We start from the raw sequence: 17,430 nt of genomic DNA on the forward strand, positions 1-17,430 counted from the left end.
ATGGTGAGAAGCCTTACCCAGCTGCTGTCCACAAGTCACTGCTTATCCCCGCAACGCCTCTTAGTGCACAACATTATAACTACAAACATGCTTGCTTAGTCAAAGTGAAAAGATAGATTAGCCAACAAAGGAATGTGTCTGAGACGTGCACTTTGATTTGATTCTAGACCACATCCCAATTCCTGAGCTATTCATTAGCAATTTCAATAAAACACTAGGTAGCATTTACTGAGCCCTTCTGACGTATCAGACATGCTTCTGGACTACGTTATACTAGCTCAGTTATTTCCACTTTGCAGGTGAGAAAACTGAGACAAAAAGAGAGGCTTTCACCTGTCCAGGATCACACAGGAAGGGAGTATGCAGCTGGGACTTGAATCTAGGCCTGCCTCTTGCACAGATGAACTGAACCACTGCACTCCGCTTCTCTCAAGAAACTGCCTGGCAAGGCCCAGTGTACGGGAGGCAACACCCCGTAAGTCTGCTCTCGTCAGTCAGCACATGGCATTATGCTTGCCCAGGGATAACTGTCACAGGAGGCAAAACAGCGGTTCTAAGGTCGACTCTGTGGTGTAATGAGCTAAGCTGTTGCCTAAAATACTGCCATCCCATAGAGGTGCCAGTTCAAGTTCCGGCTGCTCCACTTCTGATCCAGCTCCCTGCTAATGTGTCCAGGAAAGCAGTGGAGGATGGCCTCTGTACCCACATGGGAGACCTGGAAGAAACCTCTGGCTCCTGGCTTCAGCCTGGCCCAGCCCCAGCCCCAGCCATTGTGACCATTTGGGAAGTGAACTAGTAGATGGAAGATTCTCTTTCTCGCTCTCTCTCTCTCGTGCTCTCTTTAGAACTCTGCCTTTCAATTAAATTGGCAAATAAAAAAAGCTGTCTGCACCTCAATGTTCATTGCATCTCAATTTAAAATAGCTAAGACCTGGAATCAACCTAAATGCCCATCAACAGTAGACTGGGTAAATAAATTATGGGACATGTACTCTATAGAATACTATACAGCAGTAAAAAAAAAAAAAAAAAAAAAAAAAAAAAAAAAAAAAAAAACAATGAAATCCGGTCATTGGCAACAAAATGGAGGAATCTGGAACACATCATGCTGAGTGAAATAAGCAAGTCCCAGAGGGACAAATATCATATGTTCTCCATGATCAGGGACAACTAACCGAGCACCAAAAAGGAAACCTGTTGAAGTGAAATGGACACTAGGAGAAACAGTAACTTGATCAGCCCTTGTCCTGACTGTCAAGGAAAAACTTAATACTTTATTCTTTTTAGTATTCTTTTTTGTTTTACTTAATACTATTGGTTGAACTCTTTAATTAACATAAAATTATTCTTAGGTGTTTAAATTCAACTGAAAAGTGATCCCTGTTAAATATAAGAGTGGGAATAAGAGAGGGAGGAGATGTACACTTTGGCACATGCTCAATCGGAGTTGCCCCAAATGGCAGAGTTAGAAACATGCCAGGGGATTCCAATTCAATCCCATAAAGGTGACATGTACCAATGCCATCTCACTAGTCAAAGTGATCCATTTCAGTTCACAACTGATCATAATGATAGGTCTAAGAGTCAAAGGGATCACATAAACAAGACTAGTGTCTGCAAATACTAACTGATAGAATAAAAAGGGAGAGAACGATCCAACATGGGAAGCGGGATACACCGCAGACTCATAGAATGGCAGATGCTCTAAACAGCACTCTGGCCTCAGAAGCAGCCCTTAAGGCATTCAGATCTGGCTGAAGAACCCATGAGAGTATTTTAGGCATGGAAAGCCAAGACACTTTGGCAAAAAAAAAAAAAAAAAAAAAAAAAAAAAAAAAAAAAACCACAACACCTAAATGAAAGATCTCTGCAAGTGAGATCCCAGTGGAAAGAACAGGCCATCAAAGAAGGAGGTAACTTTCTCTGAAGGGAGGAGAGAACTTCCACTTTGACTATGACCTTATCTAAATAAGATCAGAGTTGGCAAACTCAAAAGGCTTCCATAGCCTTGGCAACTCATGACGAGAGCCTAGGGTGATTACTGATGCCATAAACAGGAGTGTCAATTTGTAAAGTCAACAAGAGGAGTCGTTGTGCACTTACTTCCCATGTAAGATCTCTGTCCTTAATGTGCTGTACATTGTGATTTAATGCTATAACTAGTACTCAAACAGTATTTTACACTTTGTGTTTCTGTGTGGGTGCAAACTGTTGAAATCTTGATATATACTAAATTGATCTTCTGTATATAAAGAGAATTGAAAATGAATCTTGACGTGAATGGAATGGGAGAGGGAGCGGGAGATGGGAGGGTTGCAGGTGGGAGGGAAGTTATGGGGGGGAAAGCCACTGTAATCCAAAAGCTGTACTTTGGAAATTTATATTTATTAAATAAAAGTTAAAAACAAGAACTCTGCCTTTCAAATCAATAAAACAAATCTTTAAAAAAGAAGTTCTTCATTCCAGCCCATAGCAAAACAAAATCACCTGAGTCAATCAATATCAAAAGGGCACCCTAATCATTGTGAAGACTAGTAGTCACTGAGAACAAGATGAGTATCGGTTTCGGCATCTGTGAAGTGGCAGTGATAATACCCAGCTCCCTGGTTTGTCGGGTAGACTGGAGCCAAGATACATCAAGGACCCAATCTAAAGTCTGGCATTGCATTAGCAGGTATAATTACAGGAACGCAGAACACGCCTCTCCTAGAGACCTGATGATTGGCCAATGACTCTTCACTGGGTACCTGGAAGGTCGCCGATCTCAAAGAGAGATGCACACTCATCAGACAAGCTGCAAACGAGGAGGTGCTCAGCTACTGGGGCACACAATTCTCCACCTCCCTTTGAAATGAGACTTTTTTCACATTGGAGGATTCTGCTCTTCTTATTTATAAAAATGCTCACATTCCTTTTCTCCAACTGAAGGTGGCACGACCAACCAGGGATGAACACAAGGAAAGGCAAGACAACGGCGACGGTAACGCCTGCTCGACAACCCGAGTGCACGCCGAGGCAGGGCGAGCGCCTGTCCACTTACCAGAAGGGGAAGACGATGAAGCGGCTGACAAAGAAGAGCAGGGAGAAGATGAAGAAGAGGCAGTTGCAGGTTTGGTTCCATCCAGCGTAGGAAAACATCTTAGCAGACTGAGGACGAAGAAAGCAAACTTCAGCGGATAAAGTGAGAGTAGCACAGACTTCACAAATTAAATATGTATAAATTAAATGACAGGGCATCTGGGATTAGTTTCAAAGCAGTCTGCAAGGAAGGGACAAGTGTGGGTGGGCCGATGGATCGCACAAGATCGGCCACAGTGACAAGTGCTAGAGCTGGACAGCTCCTCACACTGTTCTCCTTACTTGTCATATGTTTGCAATTTTCGGTAACGTAATAATCTAAAAGGACGTCACAATGACTACGATAACTCATGCTAAGTTAGCATAAACAGTTCTAAGATGCATTTTTTTAGGGCATTTATTTACTATCTCCATCAACGGTTAACAAAAGGCTGAATGGTGAGCCCCTGGCCCAGGCTGGGACCGCTGCATCAGTGTGGCCACTTCAGAGAGGATGACGGGAGATGCAGGGTCAGAGGCAACTCTGGAACCCTGTGCTGGCTGGAATAAAGAGTGGACACCTGATTTCTCCTGCTTTATGCAGACTGTGCTGCTCATATTATCTGTGTAGGAGCCACAGAAATGCAAACACAGATGCTGAATGTGCTGTCTGAGGCCGGCTGAGGAAGGGTCTCTGCCACATTACCAGGGAGCCCAAGGCTGGAAGGGAACGTTTCTGATGGGGGCCGGGGGCAGGCAAGCGGGTGAAGCTGCTGGGGCGCAGACCATCCCTCGAGGGACCGCAGCTTGTCCTTGGGCGGGCTCAGAAATGACGTCACCTGGAGGCTCAGGGCCTTCAAGAATCAGAAAGGCTCCGCACTGCATTTCCAACCCAACAAGGTGCGGATGTGGGACCAGACCGTGGGCTGGCAGCGACCGCAAACTCAACAGCTTCAGCTGTGGCCCAGAAGGCGAGCACACCTAGGGCTGGGAGTCAGGGGTGAGGGCAAGACCAGAGGTTTAGCATCGCTGGAATTAGCTGGGTCACTGTTTGGAGGGTCAGCGTCTAGGCCAGCATGGGATGTGAGGGATGCACATGTTAATGACAGAAATTCCGTGAACCCCTTGGGGAGGCAAAGTAGCTTTCTCGGCAGAAAAGCTGCTGCGCACACTCTGGCCTGACTGATAACGAGAAACCAGGCGACAACCTCCCTTGTTTGCTCGGGACCACTGAGGAGACTGTGGGGGTGCTGGGTCTGCCAGGGGAGGGCAAAAGGTCACCTAGGGGTGAGGGGTGTAGATGCTGGGGAGCTGACCAGTGGTCTACCACCTGTCCTCAGGAAGAAGAAAGATTAACCAGCTCCTTCTCAAGAGAGGTCTACACAGGGGAAGAAGCTGTATCCTACGTGGGTGCAATCAGCCCCTGACCGAGAGAGCAAACACTAACTCACTGCTCCGGAAGTGGGCGATGCGGGCAGCGCCATCTGCGACACCACCAAGGGGCCCTGGCCCCCAGGCGACGTCGGCGCTACCCCTGGTGCGGAGGGAGTTGCAGCCCTGCTCTGGGCCTCCAGCTACACCGAGACCTGGGCTCCTCCAGCTAGACCTCCAGCTACACCGACTCAGGATCACTGTCGACAGGAGCTGTCCTCAGGGCGCAGCCATGAAGGGCCCCGCAGCTGGACATCTGGCTTCTCCTGTTTTGCTTCTGTTATTGTTGCTGTTACCGAAGGACCTCAGAACATTTTTAAACAGGAATGAGCTAAACCCCACAGTGTACCCTAAGGGACAGACAGGACTTCTCAGGTTCCATGAGGAGAGAAAACAAAACAGTAAGTGATTTGTCCAAGTCTCTCAGGGAGTCGGTTGTGTCACGTTAATGACAGGAGGTATGTGGGTGTGGGGGTGTGTGTGCGTGACCACTCAGTGTCTACTGGGGTCTGAGCACCCACCCCCTCCCCAGCACAATGAAGCTGCTGCTGCATTGGACACACCCAAAGGCAGTGGAACCAGAGGGCTCAGGAACAACAGACAGAACACAGCTCTGGAGCCAGGCCCGTGTGCTCTTAGTCTTCAGTCAGGGTGGCTGAGACAGGATCAGAGGGGGAGGTCAGCACGGTGGAGACGGCCGCGCATGGCCGCGCCGGCCCAAGCCCCCTCTGCTCAGCCCATGACTGCCCTGAGCACCTGAATCCGCTCCACCTTCAGAGTGGGCTTGACAGAGCTGATCTTGGTTACACACCAGGTGGAGGCACGAGAACACTTCCACGCGGCCAGATGCTTCGAAACGGCTTCAAACACTTCTGGTACCTTGTGAACAGGGCTTGGAAAATTGCAGCCTGCCCACAGGCTGAAGTGGGCCGGCCCTTAAGAATGGGTTTCACATTTTTAAGGGGGTGTAAGGAAAAAGAAAAGACCAAAAAACAAAGAAAATCACGTGCAGTCCACAACTAGATTTACTACCTGGCCCTCTACCAAAAAGTTCACTGAACCCAGAACTAGAGGTGCAAGATTCTATTAAGTTTAATTCCTTCCATATCAACCTATTTTCCATGATTAGCACCTCAAGGGGCAATCCTGAATGTGAAATGGTCAGCATCGCTTTCACTGGGTTCATTATAAATGATGACACCTAAGTGGTCCCGGCACCCACTGCTGAGTCCAGCAGGAGACTGCAATGACAGGGACCATTCAGTCATGGCCAGGCGGTCAACAGGAACCGACACGTAAGAAACACATGGCAAGGAAACACGTGGCTTTGATGCTCCTATTTTGTGGGTGATGTGAGTGGGGTGAGGCATTTAGGAAGATCGCTGTTTCAGGAAGCACCCTAAGCCCTCTTTCTCCCTTGGCAAATGATGGCCATTTAGGAAAACATCCCTAAAGGAGCAGACTGGGCTGGAGCAGGTGAGCACTCACTAGCTAACTCAGGCATTGGCCAAAGGGAACAGATGGTGCTGTCCAACTTTAAAATCCCTGATACCACAAACCAAGGCTTTCCTTGGAAAAGATTAGAACCCATTCCTTCTTCAGACACCCCATCTTCCTGACAGCCTTCCTGGCACCCACATGCACCTGCCACCTGTGGACTCCCCCACTCTGCCTCTCTCTGGCACCACTCAAGAGGTTTAACAATTAACACTGACAGGGTTCGCTTTTTCAGTCTTGAAGGATCTGGGAACCCAGACACATTCTCGGGCTTGGGATGCTTTCAGGGCTACATCGCCCCAAGACCACGTCTTCTGGGAGCAGCTGCAGCAGCCCAGGACCTGGTCTTGTCACTAGGTCTGTAAGGGCCTTCGTGTACCTCCAGCCAAATGTCAGCCACGTCGTGCACAAACATCACGAGGGTCCCGCTGCGGATGTAATTAGCACACCACGAGAAGCTCATCAAACTAATGGCAGCCAGGTGGTGGATGACGTGTGCCAGGAAGTCCTGTGGAACCAGGGGGAGATGGAAGGCATTAAGCAAACACAGTTATTTCCCAGTCACTGGAAGACATAATAACACCACCAACAACATGCATCCGTATGGTTTGAAATTTCTAAAATGCTTTCACTTTACATCCTTAAACATGATCCTTGCGAGAAGGCTAGCACAAGTATCATCCTCACTGATGAAGTCATTTAGCTTGAAGACTTGTCATCGAATTGCTAACATGTGCTTGCTCTTCCCTGCCCCAGACTGGACACATGCGCACATACACACAGATGCACACACGTTTATTCCTTGCCTAATTCCAAAAAAGAAAAAAAGTTATAATAAAAATATATACAACCATTACAATAAATGTAGATGGAACAAGTAACACCCATCTGTGATAAAAGAAAAATCAACCACTGTGAAATAAACGTGGGAGAAATACAGGATCAATCTACTTTTCTGCGAAGGTTTTTTTTTTTTTTTTTGAAAAAACCCAGGATCTTTAATAGTAGAATGAACAACTAGCACCTTTACAAAACTATGCAACAGTAAGAATAAGTTAAATACAACCACACTTATTAATATGGATTAGTCTCATATTCAATATTTGGGGGAAAAATCAGAAAATACATATGATCTGATGCCTTTACATACAAATGTCAAAAGAAACCTGAACGATATAGTAAGTTGTCCACATGTGATAAACCCGTTAGGAAAACTGAGACACTGATGACCATGACCTTCCCTTTGCTCACTACCCCGACTCCCCTTCCTGTAATGGTATTATTACTTTTGATTCTGACACTTCCTTCCTCCAGTGAAGATTTCTTTGAGGAAAAATACCCAAACAACTAAATTGTGATGCCTTCTTGGACTGAAGTAGGTAACAGTTAAACGTGTAGCTATTATCGAGTTACGTGGAAGTGGAGAGCACATCTCTCATTCCTCCCCAGCGTGCTCTTGTACATAGTTTAAGTCTTTTTGTTAAATGTTCAGTTGACCAGCGTGCCCTTTAGTAATGAGGAAATGTCCTCCTCACTCAGCTCAAGCACCACTCAGCTGAACCTGGTTTGCCCTAATATTGAATTAAACTTCATTTTATTCATCATACACACGTTTGCAAACCAAGCTTCTATGTGGGGTGCAGAACATGAAGCATCCACTACAAGTATTCATGGTCGGATCTACAGTGCTGACATGGGAGGAAGTCTCGGGACTGGTTTTCTGGTCTAGCAAAGGGGAACCGGTGACAACCAGACAGTCCCCAAGCACCTCCTCCTGTGACCTCAGAGGAGGCACTGTAGATGTGACTCAGTCTCCCTGAAAATAAGGCAAAGGTAATAAAGCCTGAAGCAAGATTTCCTCACAAGGCTATCCAAGGGCCTCTACAGACCAAAAATGTCAGTGCACCGGAGCTGGAAACACCATTAGAAATTGGAATTTTAGGCAGACGGATGTGAATTTCCAAAGAAACTGATCAAGCAGCTTTGCAAATAAGATGCTTACCTTCCTCTTGACGTCGGAGCTGAGGCTGAACAGCAGAGAGAAGTAGAAGCTCATTTCTAAGGTGTAGTACCAGTACTGGGAGGGCAGCAGCGGCTGAGGAGGAGAATTCACTACTTTACATACCACCCTGGCAACACTTATCTCAATGCACCAAGACCTACTGCTATACCTACTTGTATTACACAAAAACTCCATCAAATGACAGTGATTTATACTTCAACTTTCACAAAAGGAACTAGAGATACTATCTTGAGGTGTTTTATTTCTAAAAAGGTAGACAGTTATTCCAAAATCAAGTTAAATGTTTTTGTCTAAGAAGTTTATGAAATAGCCACAGCTGTGCATACTTTAAAGGAGCAGTAATAGTGTATACAACTACTTAAGGACTCTACAAATGTCTTCTCAAAACATATATCTACAGCTAGAAGCTTCCCTAATAATTGCATGGCTGTGGGGGTGCTTATTTTGGCTACGTGGAGGCATTCTGTTCTTGCTGGAGACACTGCCACCTTCATGCTCCCAGTGAGTGGTCCTGATGTTGGCCCTTGTGTGGTCTCCTTCACACTGACCAGGGACGTGAACGGAAGTAAGTGTGGTGCAAGCAGGGGCTTCAAACCAAGCACCGTTAAGAAATCTGAGCTACCCTGGGGGAGGGGCTTCAAAGAAGACAATCAATGGGCTGACTGCTAAAGACATGAAGGAAGGCATCAGGGACACAAGCCCTCCCCTGAGGGAAAATAATATACGGGAATGAATTCAGCTGATGCTGCACGGAGCAGAATCTCTGCTTAGCTGAGCCCAGCCCAACTCCAACTCAAATTTGAGCAAATAAATGGTTGTTATCTTAAGGCAGGGAGCTTTGAGGATGATTTGTTACCAACAGATAACTGGTACATCTGACAAGATAAGACTAAGTTGGAGGTGGAAGATGATGGGACGGGGTTTGGCAGAGAGAATGCCTAGGTCTCTTCTTTGATTCTTTAATGCTGAGGATAACAGCATTAAAGGTCCACTGGTCCACTCGGCAGCCTCCACGAGGTCATAAAAGAAGGGGAGAGTCTGCTCTCTTCTGAATAACAAGCCTGTAATAACTTAGGCCCCATAGTGGGAATAACTTTTAAAAATCTGAATAAAAGACAAAAAAAAAGTGTTTGAAGGCATCACAGAGCAATCAAGGTATCCAGAACCCAAAGAGTTAAGACTCAAAGCGGGGAGGGGACTCATTAGAGCAAACCCTTCATGTGCAAGTGCACCCAATATTTAAGAATATTCTACTTACTAATTCTATTTATGAATTACTAATTACCATATTCTACTTACTAACTGTAAGTAGAATAAATCCAAAGAAAACCACCCCTATGTATATCATAGATTCTGTATTTTTCAACTTATATGCAGCTGGATTGCAGAGATGCAGATGCAGCCGATGGTGTGCAGGGCTTCTGGGAACCGCATAGCATCAGAAACAAGGCAGTCTTCAGGGTGACCAAGACAAAGGAGTCCTAACACGTCACCTTCCGTTCAAACCACTGAAGAGCAGCCTGCGACATGGATTGGCTGGCAACACACCGACCCTCACAGACTGTGGTCCACACTGAATTGGCCCACTCGTGAATTAAAGGTGACTGGCCCTTCCCTGACACCCAACAGAAATAAAAGTGAATTCACTCGGAAGGAGGATGCTGCTCTGGTCATCTATAATTTCTCACATACGGTGTCTCTAATTCAACCGAAGGTTATCAAAGCATAAGGAGATGAGAATGAAAAAGAAAACAGCTCCAACAGAGATGAAGATATGAGACTCATAAGATTTGGACTTTAAAATAAGTTCAAAAATCAATTAGAAGATGGGAAATTTCAGTAGAGAACTGGCACCCACAAAAAAAGAATTAAGGGGGCCAGCGCCGTGGCACAGCGGGTTAACGTCCTGGTCTGAAGTGCTGGCATCCCATATGGGTGCTTGTTCGAGACCCGGCTGCTCCACTGCCAATCCAGCTCTCTGCTATGGCCTGGGAAAGCAGTAGAAGATGGCTCAAGTCCTTGGGCCCCTGCACCCATGTGGGAGACCCGGAAGAAGCTCCTGGCTCCTGGCTTCAGATTGGCACAGCTCCGGCCACTGCAGCAAATTGGGGAGTGAACCATCGGATAGAAGACCTCTCTCTCTCTCTCTCTCTCTCTCTCTCTCTCTCTTTCTCTTTCTCTCTCTCTCTCTCTCTGCCTCTCCTCTCTCTGTGTAACTCTGACTTTCAAATAATAAATCTTTTTAAAAAAAAAATAAATGAAAATTAGAGAAATGAAAAATGAAATAACTGAAATTAAGGCCGGGGCTGGCACTGTGGTGTAGAGGGTAAACCAGCTGCCACTTGAGGGCCGGCATCCTATATGGGTGCCGGTTCAAGTCCTGGCTGCTCCACTTCCAATACGGCTCTCTGCTGTAGCCTGGGAAAGCAGTAGAAGATGGCCCAGGTCCTTGTGCCCTTGCACCCACGTGGGAGACCTGGAAGAGGCTCCTGGCTTCGGATAGGCCCAGCTCCAGGCTTTGTGGCCATTTGGGGAGTGAACCAGAGGATGGAAGACCTCTCTTTCTCTCTTTCTCTTTCTCTCTCTCTCTGCCTCTGCCTCTCTGTAACTCTGCCTTTAAAATAAATAAATAAATAAATCTTTTTTTTTTTTAATAAAGACATGAAGGCCACAAAAGAAGAAGGCACGAGTGAACTAGAGGACATCAAAGTAGAAAATACCCAGAGCGACCAGAGTCTGAGATTCCCACCCTACTCGCGAGCTAACAGTCAGAGTGTCACAAGTCTCATGGATCCTGGGAGACGAAGGAGACTCCTGGGTCAGAGAGAAAGGATAGGCTATGGCTCCAAGTAATAGCAGTAAGCAGAGTGTCAGTATCTGGGCCAGGTCTCCTGCCCTCAGTTCCCATGGGGCTGAGCAAAGAGGGTCAAATCACAACCACACGCACAGTGGGTCCCTGGGCTGGAGAAGCTGAGTTTTTGTAGTGGACAGCAACACGCTCACCCTTTGCTCTAGAGAGAGAAACTGTCATTATCTGCTCAGCTCTTTGACAACACTGGAAAGAAGTGCAGACAGAAGGCAGTCGGTGCCCCATCTCACACGACACACAGAAATGCCAGAGACCCACGGAGGGCTCCTCCCAACAGACCAAAGAGCAGAGAGGCAAGAGGATGGCGACAACTTTGAAAGCATAAGGGACTCTCGGGGCCTCCTGTGAAAGGCTAGCACATTAGCACCGTCGCACTTGGAATCCAGACAGAGAAAGGAACAGCAGCGACGGCTAAACATTTTCCAATCTCACTAAAGATACCAAGCTGCAGATTCAAGATGTACTACGTTTTCCTATGTATATCGTAACAAAACTGCTGGAAGCCAGAAAAAAAGATAAACAAAACAGAGAGAGAAAAAAGACATCATATTCAAAGAAGGAAAAAAGTGATAGCTGAATTCTTAAAGTTGATGGATCCCAGAAAAAGACAGAACATTTTTAGGGCACGAACTGGAAAGACCTAGAATTCTATACCAAGCAAAAGCATCCTTTAAAAAACAAAAACAAAAACAAAAACAAAAAAAAAGGCAAGGTGCTAACACTTTGAGACACACAAGACGTGTCAGACTTGCCCTTCAGTAACACCAAGATGATTTCTTCAGCCAAAAGGGTAGCAGGAAGCAGGCGACAGCGTGCGGAGGGAAGCCCACTGACCACCAAAACAAGGACAGGAATGACCTGCAGGGTTTTCAATACTTGAAGGAGGAGGGTGTGTGGTATATCGAACGACCATCCAGCGGCTGGCCAGAGGTGTGGGCTCTACTGGATACTGGACTGTAATAATCACGCATGTGTGTGAGTATCTCCAGGATAACCACGAATGCACAGCTCACAGTCACTCTAAGGGAAGACAGAGAACTCTAATGAAAAAAAAAAAAAAAGAAAAAAAAATTTGGCTGTCCCACAGAAAAGGAGGGTGTAGAAAAGGTGCTAAAAAATACAGTCGACAGGGGGCCGGCGCCGTGGCGCAGTAGGTTAATCCTCCGCCTGCAGCACGGCCATCCCATATGAGCGCCGGTTAGAGTCCCAGCTGCTCCTCTTCCAATCCAGCTCTCTGCTGTGGCCTGAAAAAGCAGTAGAAGATGGCCCAAGTCCTTGGGTCCCTGCACCCGCGTGGGAGACCTGGAAGAAGCTCCTGGCTCCTCCTGGCTTTGCACTGGCGTAGCTCCAGCCATTGTGGCCATTTGGGTAGTGAAGCAGAGAAAGACCTTTCTCTCTGTCTCTGCCTCTCTGTCTGTAACTCTAACTCTCAAATAAATAAATAAAAATCTTAAAAAAAAGAAGTCAACAGTAAGATGGGCGATCTAAGCCGTAGCGCGTGATTACAGTGGCTGTACACAAACCCCAGGACGAGACGAGTGAGGGGCAGTAAGGGTGAGGAGGCTGCGGCATGGTGGTGCCAGGGCAGTGGGCAAAGCCCAAGGGGGGACAGCCCTAGCCAGGGGCAAGCTCAGGGCCCTGGGTGTGGAAGTGAGGGGGTGCTGTGCCAGAGGGGACTTACCTGTTTGGGGTAGCCATTCCAAACCTCCCACAGGTCATACGCCCAAGGTTTCTGGGGGGGAAAAGGAGCCAAGAGAGAAGTTAATTTATCAGAGTCCAGGGGTCAGCGTTATGGCAGAGCGGACTAAGCCTCTGCCTGTGGCACCAAAATCCCATTGGGCGCCGGTTCAAGTCCTGGCTGCTCCACTTCTCATCCAGCTCTCTGCTATGGCGTGGGAAAGCATTTGAAGATGGCCCAAGTGTGGGTCCTTGCACCTGCATGGGAGACCAGGAGGAAGCTCCTGACTTCGGATCAGTGCAGCTACAGCCATTGCGGCATCTGGGGACTGAACCAGCGGAGGGAAGACCTTTCTCTCTGTCTCTCCCTCTCTCTGTAACTCCACTTCTCAAGTAAATAAATAAAAGAGAATCTCTTAAAAAAAATTTTTGTCAGAGTCCAAGGCTAATTTCAGCAGAAAACATGAGCTGTTCCTGACGTTCTTTTTGGGAAACGAGACACACGGCAAGATCTACTTCTGCTCTCACTGTCTGGGTGTTCACTCTACCACCTGTGAAATCCACGACTCAGAGAGAATCTGAAGTCGGCAGCCAGTGCTGAGGAAACGCCTGTGAACCCAGGAACTGCCGTGAGCAAGTGAGTCCACTAACACATGACTTCCAAACCAACTAGAGATCAGACTCCCATAGCAATGTCAGTATCTGGAGACATCTGTAGCAATGAGATATCTGAGAGAGAGGCCAACGTCGGGCACAGTGGGTAAAGCCACCACCTGAGACTCTGCCATCCCATAAGGGCGCTGGTTTGAATCCTGACTACTCCACTTCCAATCCAGCTCCCTGCTGATGGCCTGGGAGGGCAGTGGAGGAAGGCCCACATGCTTGGGCCCTGCACCCATGTGGGAGATCAGCAGAGGCTCCTGACTCCTGGCTTCCGTCTGGCTCAGCTCTAGCCATTGCAGGCCATCTGGGGAGTAAACCAGTGGATGGAGGATCTCTCTGTCTCTCTGTATAACTCTTTCAAATGAATAAATAAACTTAAATGTATATATTTAATATATATTATATAATATGTAATACATATTTAATATATAATGTGTAATATATATCTGAGAGAAATCTCTAAAACTGGTTTTCTAACTGGAAGTACCGGACCTTACAGGAATTTTTAGGCAAGAATCTTTAAAATTACAAATTCCAATCAAAGAGATAAAAAAGACAACTTACATCATAAAGGAATGCGGCTCCAGCAATGTTGAGCACTAAGTAAAATGCAAACCGCCAGCTGTGGGAAGAAAGAACAGTCTTCACCGCCTTGCAGAGCAGGCTGAGCCGCAGGGCAGACCGGGACTGGCGAGGCAGAGCTAAGAGTGCACAGTGGAGTCACAGGCTCCCGCGTCCACACCCGGCTCTGCCCTCCACCAAAGGCTACTGCACAGCGAGTCCTCCAGCCACAGGGCTGCTGCACAGCGAGTCCGTCAGCCACAGGGCTACTGCACAGCGAGTCCTCCAGCCACAGGGCTACTGCACAGTGAGTCCGTCAGCCACAGGGCTACTGCACAGCGAGTCCTCCAGCCACAGGGCTACTGCACAGCGAGTCCGTCAGCCACAGGGTTACTGCACAGCGAGTCCTCCAGCCACAGGGCTACTGCACAGCGAGTCTTTCAGCCCATAATATGAGAACAAACCTTATCTCAAAACATAACAGCCATTGAAGGTAATTTGTGAATGGTCTCGTCATCTTTTTAACCTGAAGCAAGCAACAACATGCGCTAGTTGTCCAGACATAAAGCCAACAATGGTTCGATATTAACACTGTCGCCAACAAAACATGACAGAGTCTAATTAGCCCAATCACTTATTTTATTCCCATTTAAATTCCATTTAAAATATCTCTATATGGCCAGACTTCAGCCTTTTCTCTTAAGAGTAGATTTGAAAGAAACTATTTTTTGCTGTATATGGAAGAAAGACTTATGCATTAAGACGCTTGACAGACACTGTGTCAACCAACTGCAATATATGGATCTTATTTAGATTCTGATCGAAATAAATTATAAAGAAAATCATTGAGGCAATTAAATCTGAACACTTTTGGAATAGTTGTTGCTATTAAATTAAAATTTTTCAGATAAGGTCCTAGCCTAGTATTAGAATTTTTGCTTAAAATACAAGAGTTCTATATTTTAAAGACACATGATACACTACCGACAAACCAAATCATATAATGCCTTACATTTGCTTCAAAAATAGTCTGTTGTGCGGGACAGGGTGAGTGGGGTTGGATGACATAGGAGTGGCCTTGGGTGACAACTGTTAACAGCTAGTGACAGGCAGTAGCATACACAGTTCCTTACGTACTCTGTCTACCTTTGTGTGTGTGCAACTTTCCAAAATAAAATTCCTCTTAAAAATTATTCCTATTTTACCTAGCGACTGCTGAGATAACGATCATAAAGCAGTATTTGTCCCTTACACGTGTGCAAGGTGTCGCTCCCCCTCTTCGTGGAGGAACGACACTAAGCCCTGCCTAGGCTTCATATCCGAGTCACGGCACCATTATGTCGCTCCCCCTCTTCATGGAGGAACGACACTGAACCCTGCGCTGTTCTTTCTGTCTGCTCGGCCCTCCCCGGGTTTGCTGCTGGTTCTTCCCGGGTTGGCTACTATCCCTTCCACCTCCGTGGAAGGGCAGTTCCCCCTGGCCGCATTCCCCACTTCCGCAGGGGAGCGGCACACCGCCGGCCGGCTCTTCTCGGGGGCTGCACGGGTTCCCTTAGATGTTCCCCATAGATGTTCCTGGTGCATGCCGTCTCTCTCCTCCTTTATAGTCCTCCTCCGCCAATCCTAACTCGGCTGCCCACACGCCGAGTACGCTGCTCTCCTCCAATCAGGAGCAAGTCCTACAGTTTATTAGCTGAACTGGAGGCAGCTGTGCGGAAGCTGTTTACTTCTCTCCCAGCGCCATATTGTGGGAGAGCAGATGCATAGAATAAGTCTTAATTCCAGTAACTCAGTCTAGTCCGGTTTGCTCCCCACAGATCCCCCTTTCTTTTTATTTTTTGGCGTTGATACGCGCCTGTCTTCGGTGTCCCGCGGCACACACTCTGCTCTACTTGCTAGAGTTGCCACAGGCTCTTACAAGTCCTATCAATCAGGCAAACCGAATCCGGGTCCTCTCTTCGCCATGTTGTGAGGAAGTTTTTAGGCGCTGATGCGTGCCTGTATTCGGTGCCCTGCAGCGCATGCTCTGCTCTGCCTGCAGGGGCTTACAAGCCCTAACACTCAGGCAAACCGAATCCAAGCCTTCTCATTGCCGTATTGTGGGGGAGACTTATTAGTGTTGGTTCGTGCCTATCTTCGGTGACCTGCAGCTCATACTCTGGTCGAGCTGCTTGCTGGCGCTTACCGCCTTAATCAGGCAGACCGAATCCAAGCCTCCTAATTGTTGTATTGTGGGGAAGCCTTACTGATGTTAATTCGTGCCTGTCTTTGGTGACCTGCGGCGCATAAGCTGCTAGCCGCCGCAGGTGCTCATCGCCTCACTTAATCGGGCAGACCGAATCCAAGCTTTCTCACTGCCATGTTGAGGGGAGGCCTTTCTATTTCTCTACTTCTCTATCTCCGGGCATTCCTATTTCTCCCATTTTACTTCTATCTTCCAGCATTCCTATTTCTCTCACTTTACTTCTAAACTTCTATTTCTCTTATCCCCGCGGCCTCCCGGTGCCTCGCCCTGCCGGCAGGCTCCGCCCCGAGGCTATTTCTCGGCGGCTTTCCGGCTGAGCAGCCGCTTCAGCCCGCGCCTCTCTCATCTGCGCGGCTCGGCTTTGCGCGGCTCGGCTTTGCGCGCACACTCCGCGGTCTCACACTTAACCCTTTCGCGTCTGAACCACGGCCTCGCGCCAACCCCGCGTTTCCTATGTACTTGAGCCCCGCACGCTCTGTCTGCGCGCGGCAGCCTCCGCGAGTCACACAGCGTAGCTTACGTGTCCGCCACTAGCATTCAATCTAAGTTCCCCGGGCTAGCCTGGCGAATTCAACCCAGCTTACATCTCCGCCCCACGGTTTGGCTTCCCGTCCTTTGCTCCCCGGGCTAATCAGACGGATCCCAATCTGGCTTACGTTTCAGCTTCTGGTTTCAACTTTCGCCCCCTATTCCCGGGCTAACTTGAGAATCCCAAAGTGGCTTTCGTGTCCGCCTCGGCCTGCCCCCCGCGGCTTCAATTTCCCTAACACTTTTCTCTACCCGGTATATTTCCCCAAGCTTTCCTCCAACGATATTCCTCCCTCATTTCTCCTGGCCTCTCCCCACAGTCCGCGTCCGAGTCTGTTTGTTCTAGCTTTCACTTTCGACCTTAGACCTTAGAGATTTCTCCCAGCTTCCCCCCGTAGTCCGTATCTGAATCTATGCCTAGGCTTTCAATAGCTTCTTCCGGCACCCTTTTCGTCCGGCTTTTCCCTAGGCTGTTTGCTAGTCTCTCTCTCCGGTATTTTCCCTAGGCTGTTTGCTAGTCTCTCTCTCCGATATTTTCCCAATTCTTCCCGTTTCTTCCCGTTTCTTCCCTCCTAAGTTTGCTATCCGTCCTAGGTTTCCTATCCGAGTCACGGCACCATTATGTCGCTCCCCCTCTTCGTGGAGGAACGACACTAAGCCCTGCCTAGGCTTCATATCCGAGTCACGGCACCATTATGTCGCTCCCCCTCTTCATGGAGGAACGACACTGAACCCTGCGCTGTTCTTTCTGTCTGCTCGGCCCTCCCCGGGTTTGCTGCTGGTTCTTCCCGGGTTGGCTACTATCCCTTCCACCTCCGTGGAAGGGCGGTTCCCCCTGGCCACATTCCCCACTTCCGCAGGGGAGCGGCACACCGCCGG

General features: G+C 47.9%; 1 protein-coding gene across 2 annotated transcripts in view; it reads right to left on the reverse strand.

Annotated features, from left to right (window-relative positions):
- CERS3 (ceramide synthase 3) overlaps positions 1-17,430 on the reverse strand; it is a 107,915-nt gene that overhangs the window by 34,387 nt on the left and 56,098 nt on the right. For both annotated transcript variants that reach the window (XM_070053524.1, XM_070053523.1), the window contains exons 6-10: positions 13,782-13,839; positions 12,559-12,609; positions 7,988-8,080; positions 6,365-6,493; positions 3,041-3,147 (exon numbers count right to left, since the gene is read on the reverse strand). In XM_070053524.1, coding sequence (XP_069909625.1) covers positions 3,041-3,147; positions 6,365-6,493; positions 7,988-8,080; positions 12,559-12,609; positions 13,782-13,839 — 438 coding nt within the window. The remainder of the gene's footprint in view (positions 1-3,040; positions 3,148-6,364; positions 6,494-7,987; positions 8,081-12,558; positions 12,610-13,781; positions 13,840-17,430) is intronic.

This window comes from Oryctolagus cuniculus, chromosome 12 (assembly GCF_964237555.1).
Source record: "Oryctolagus cuniculus chromosome 12, mOryCun1.1, whole genome shotgun sequence".
In the NCBI taxonomy this organism is placed as follows: Eukaryota; Metazoa; Chordata; class Mammalia; order Lagomorpha; family Leporidae; genus Oryctolagus; species Oryctolagus cuniculus.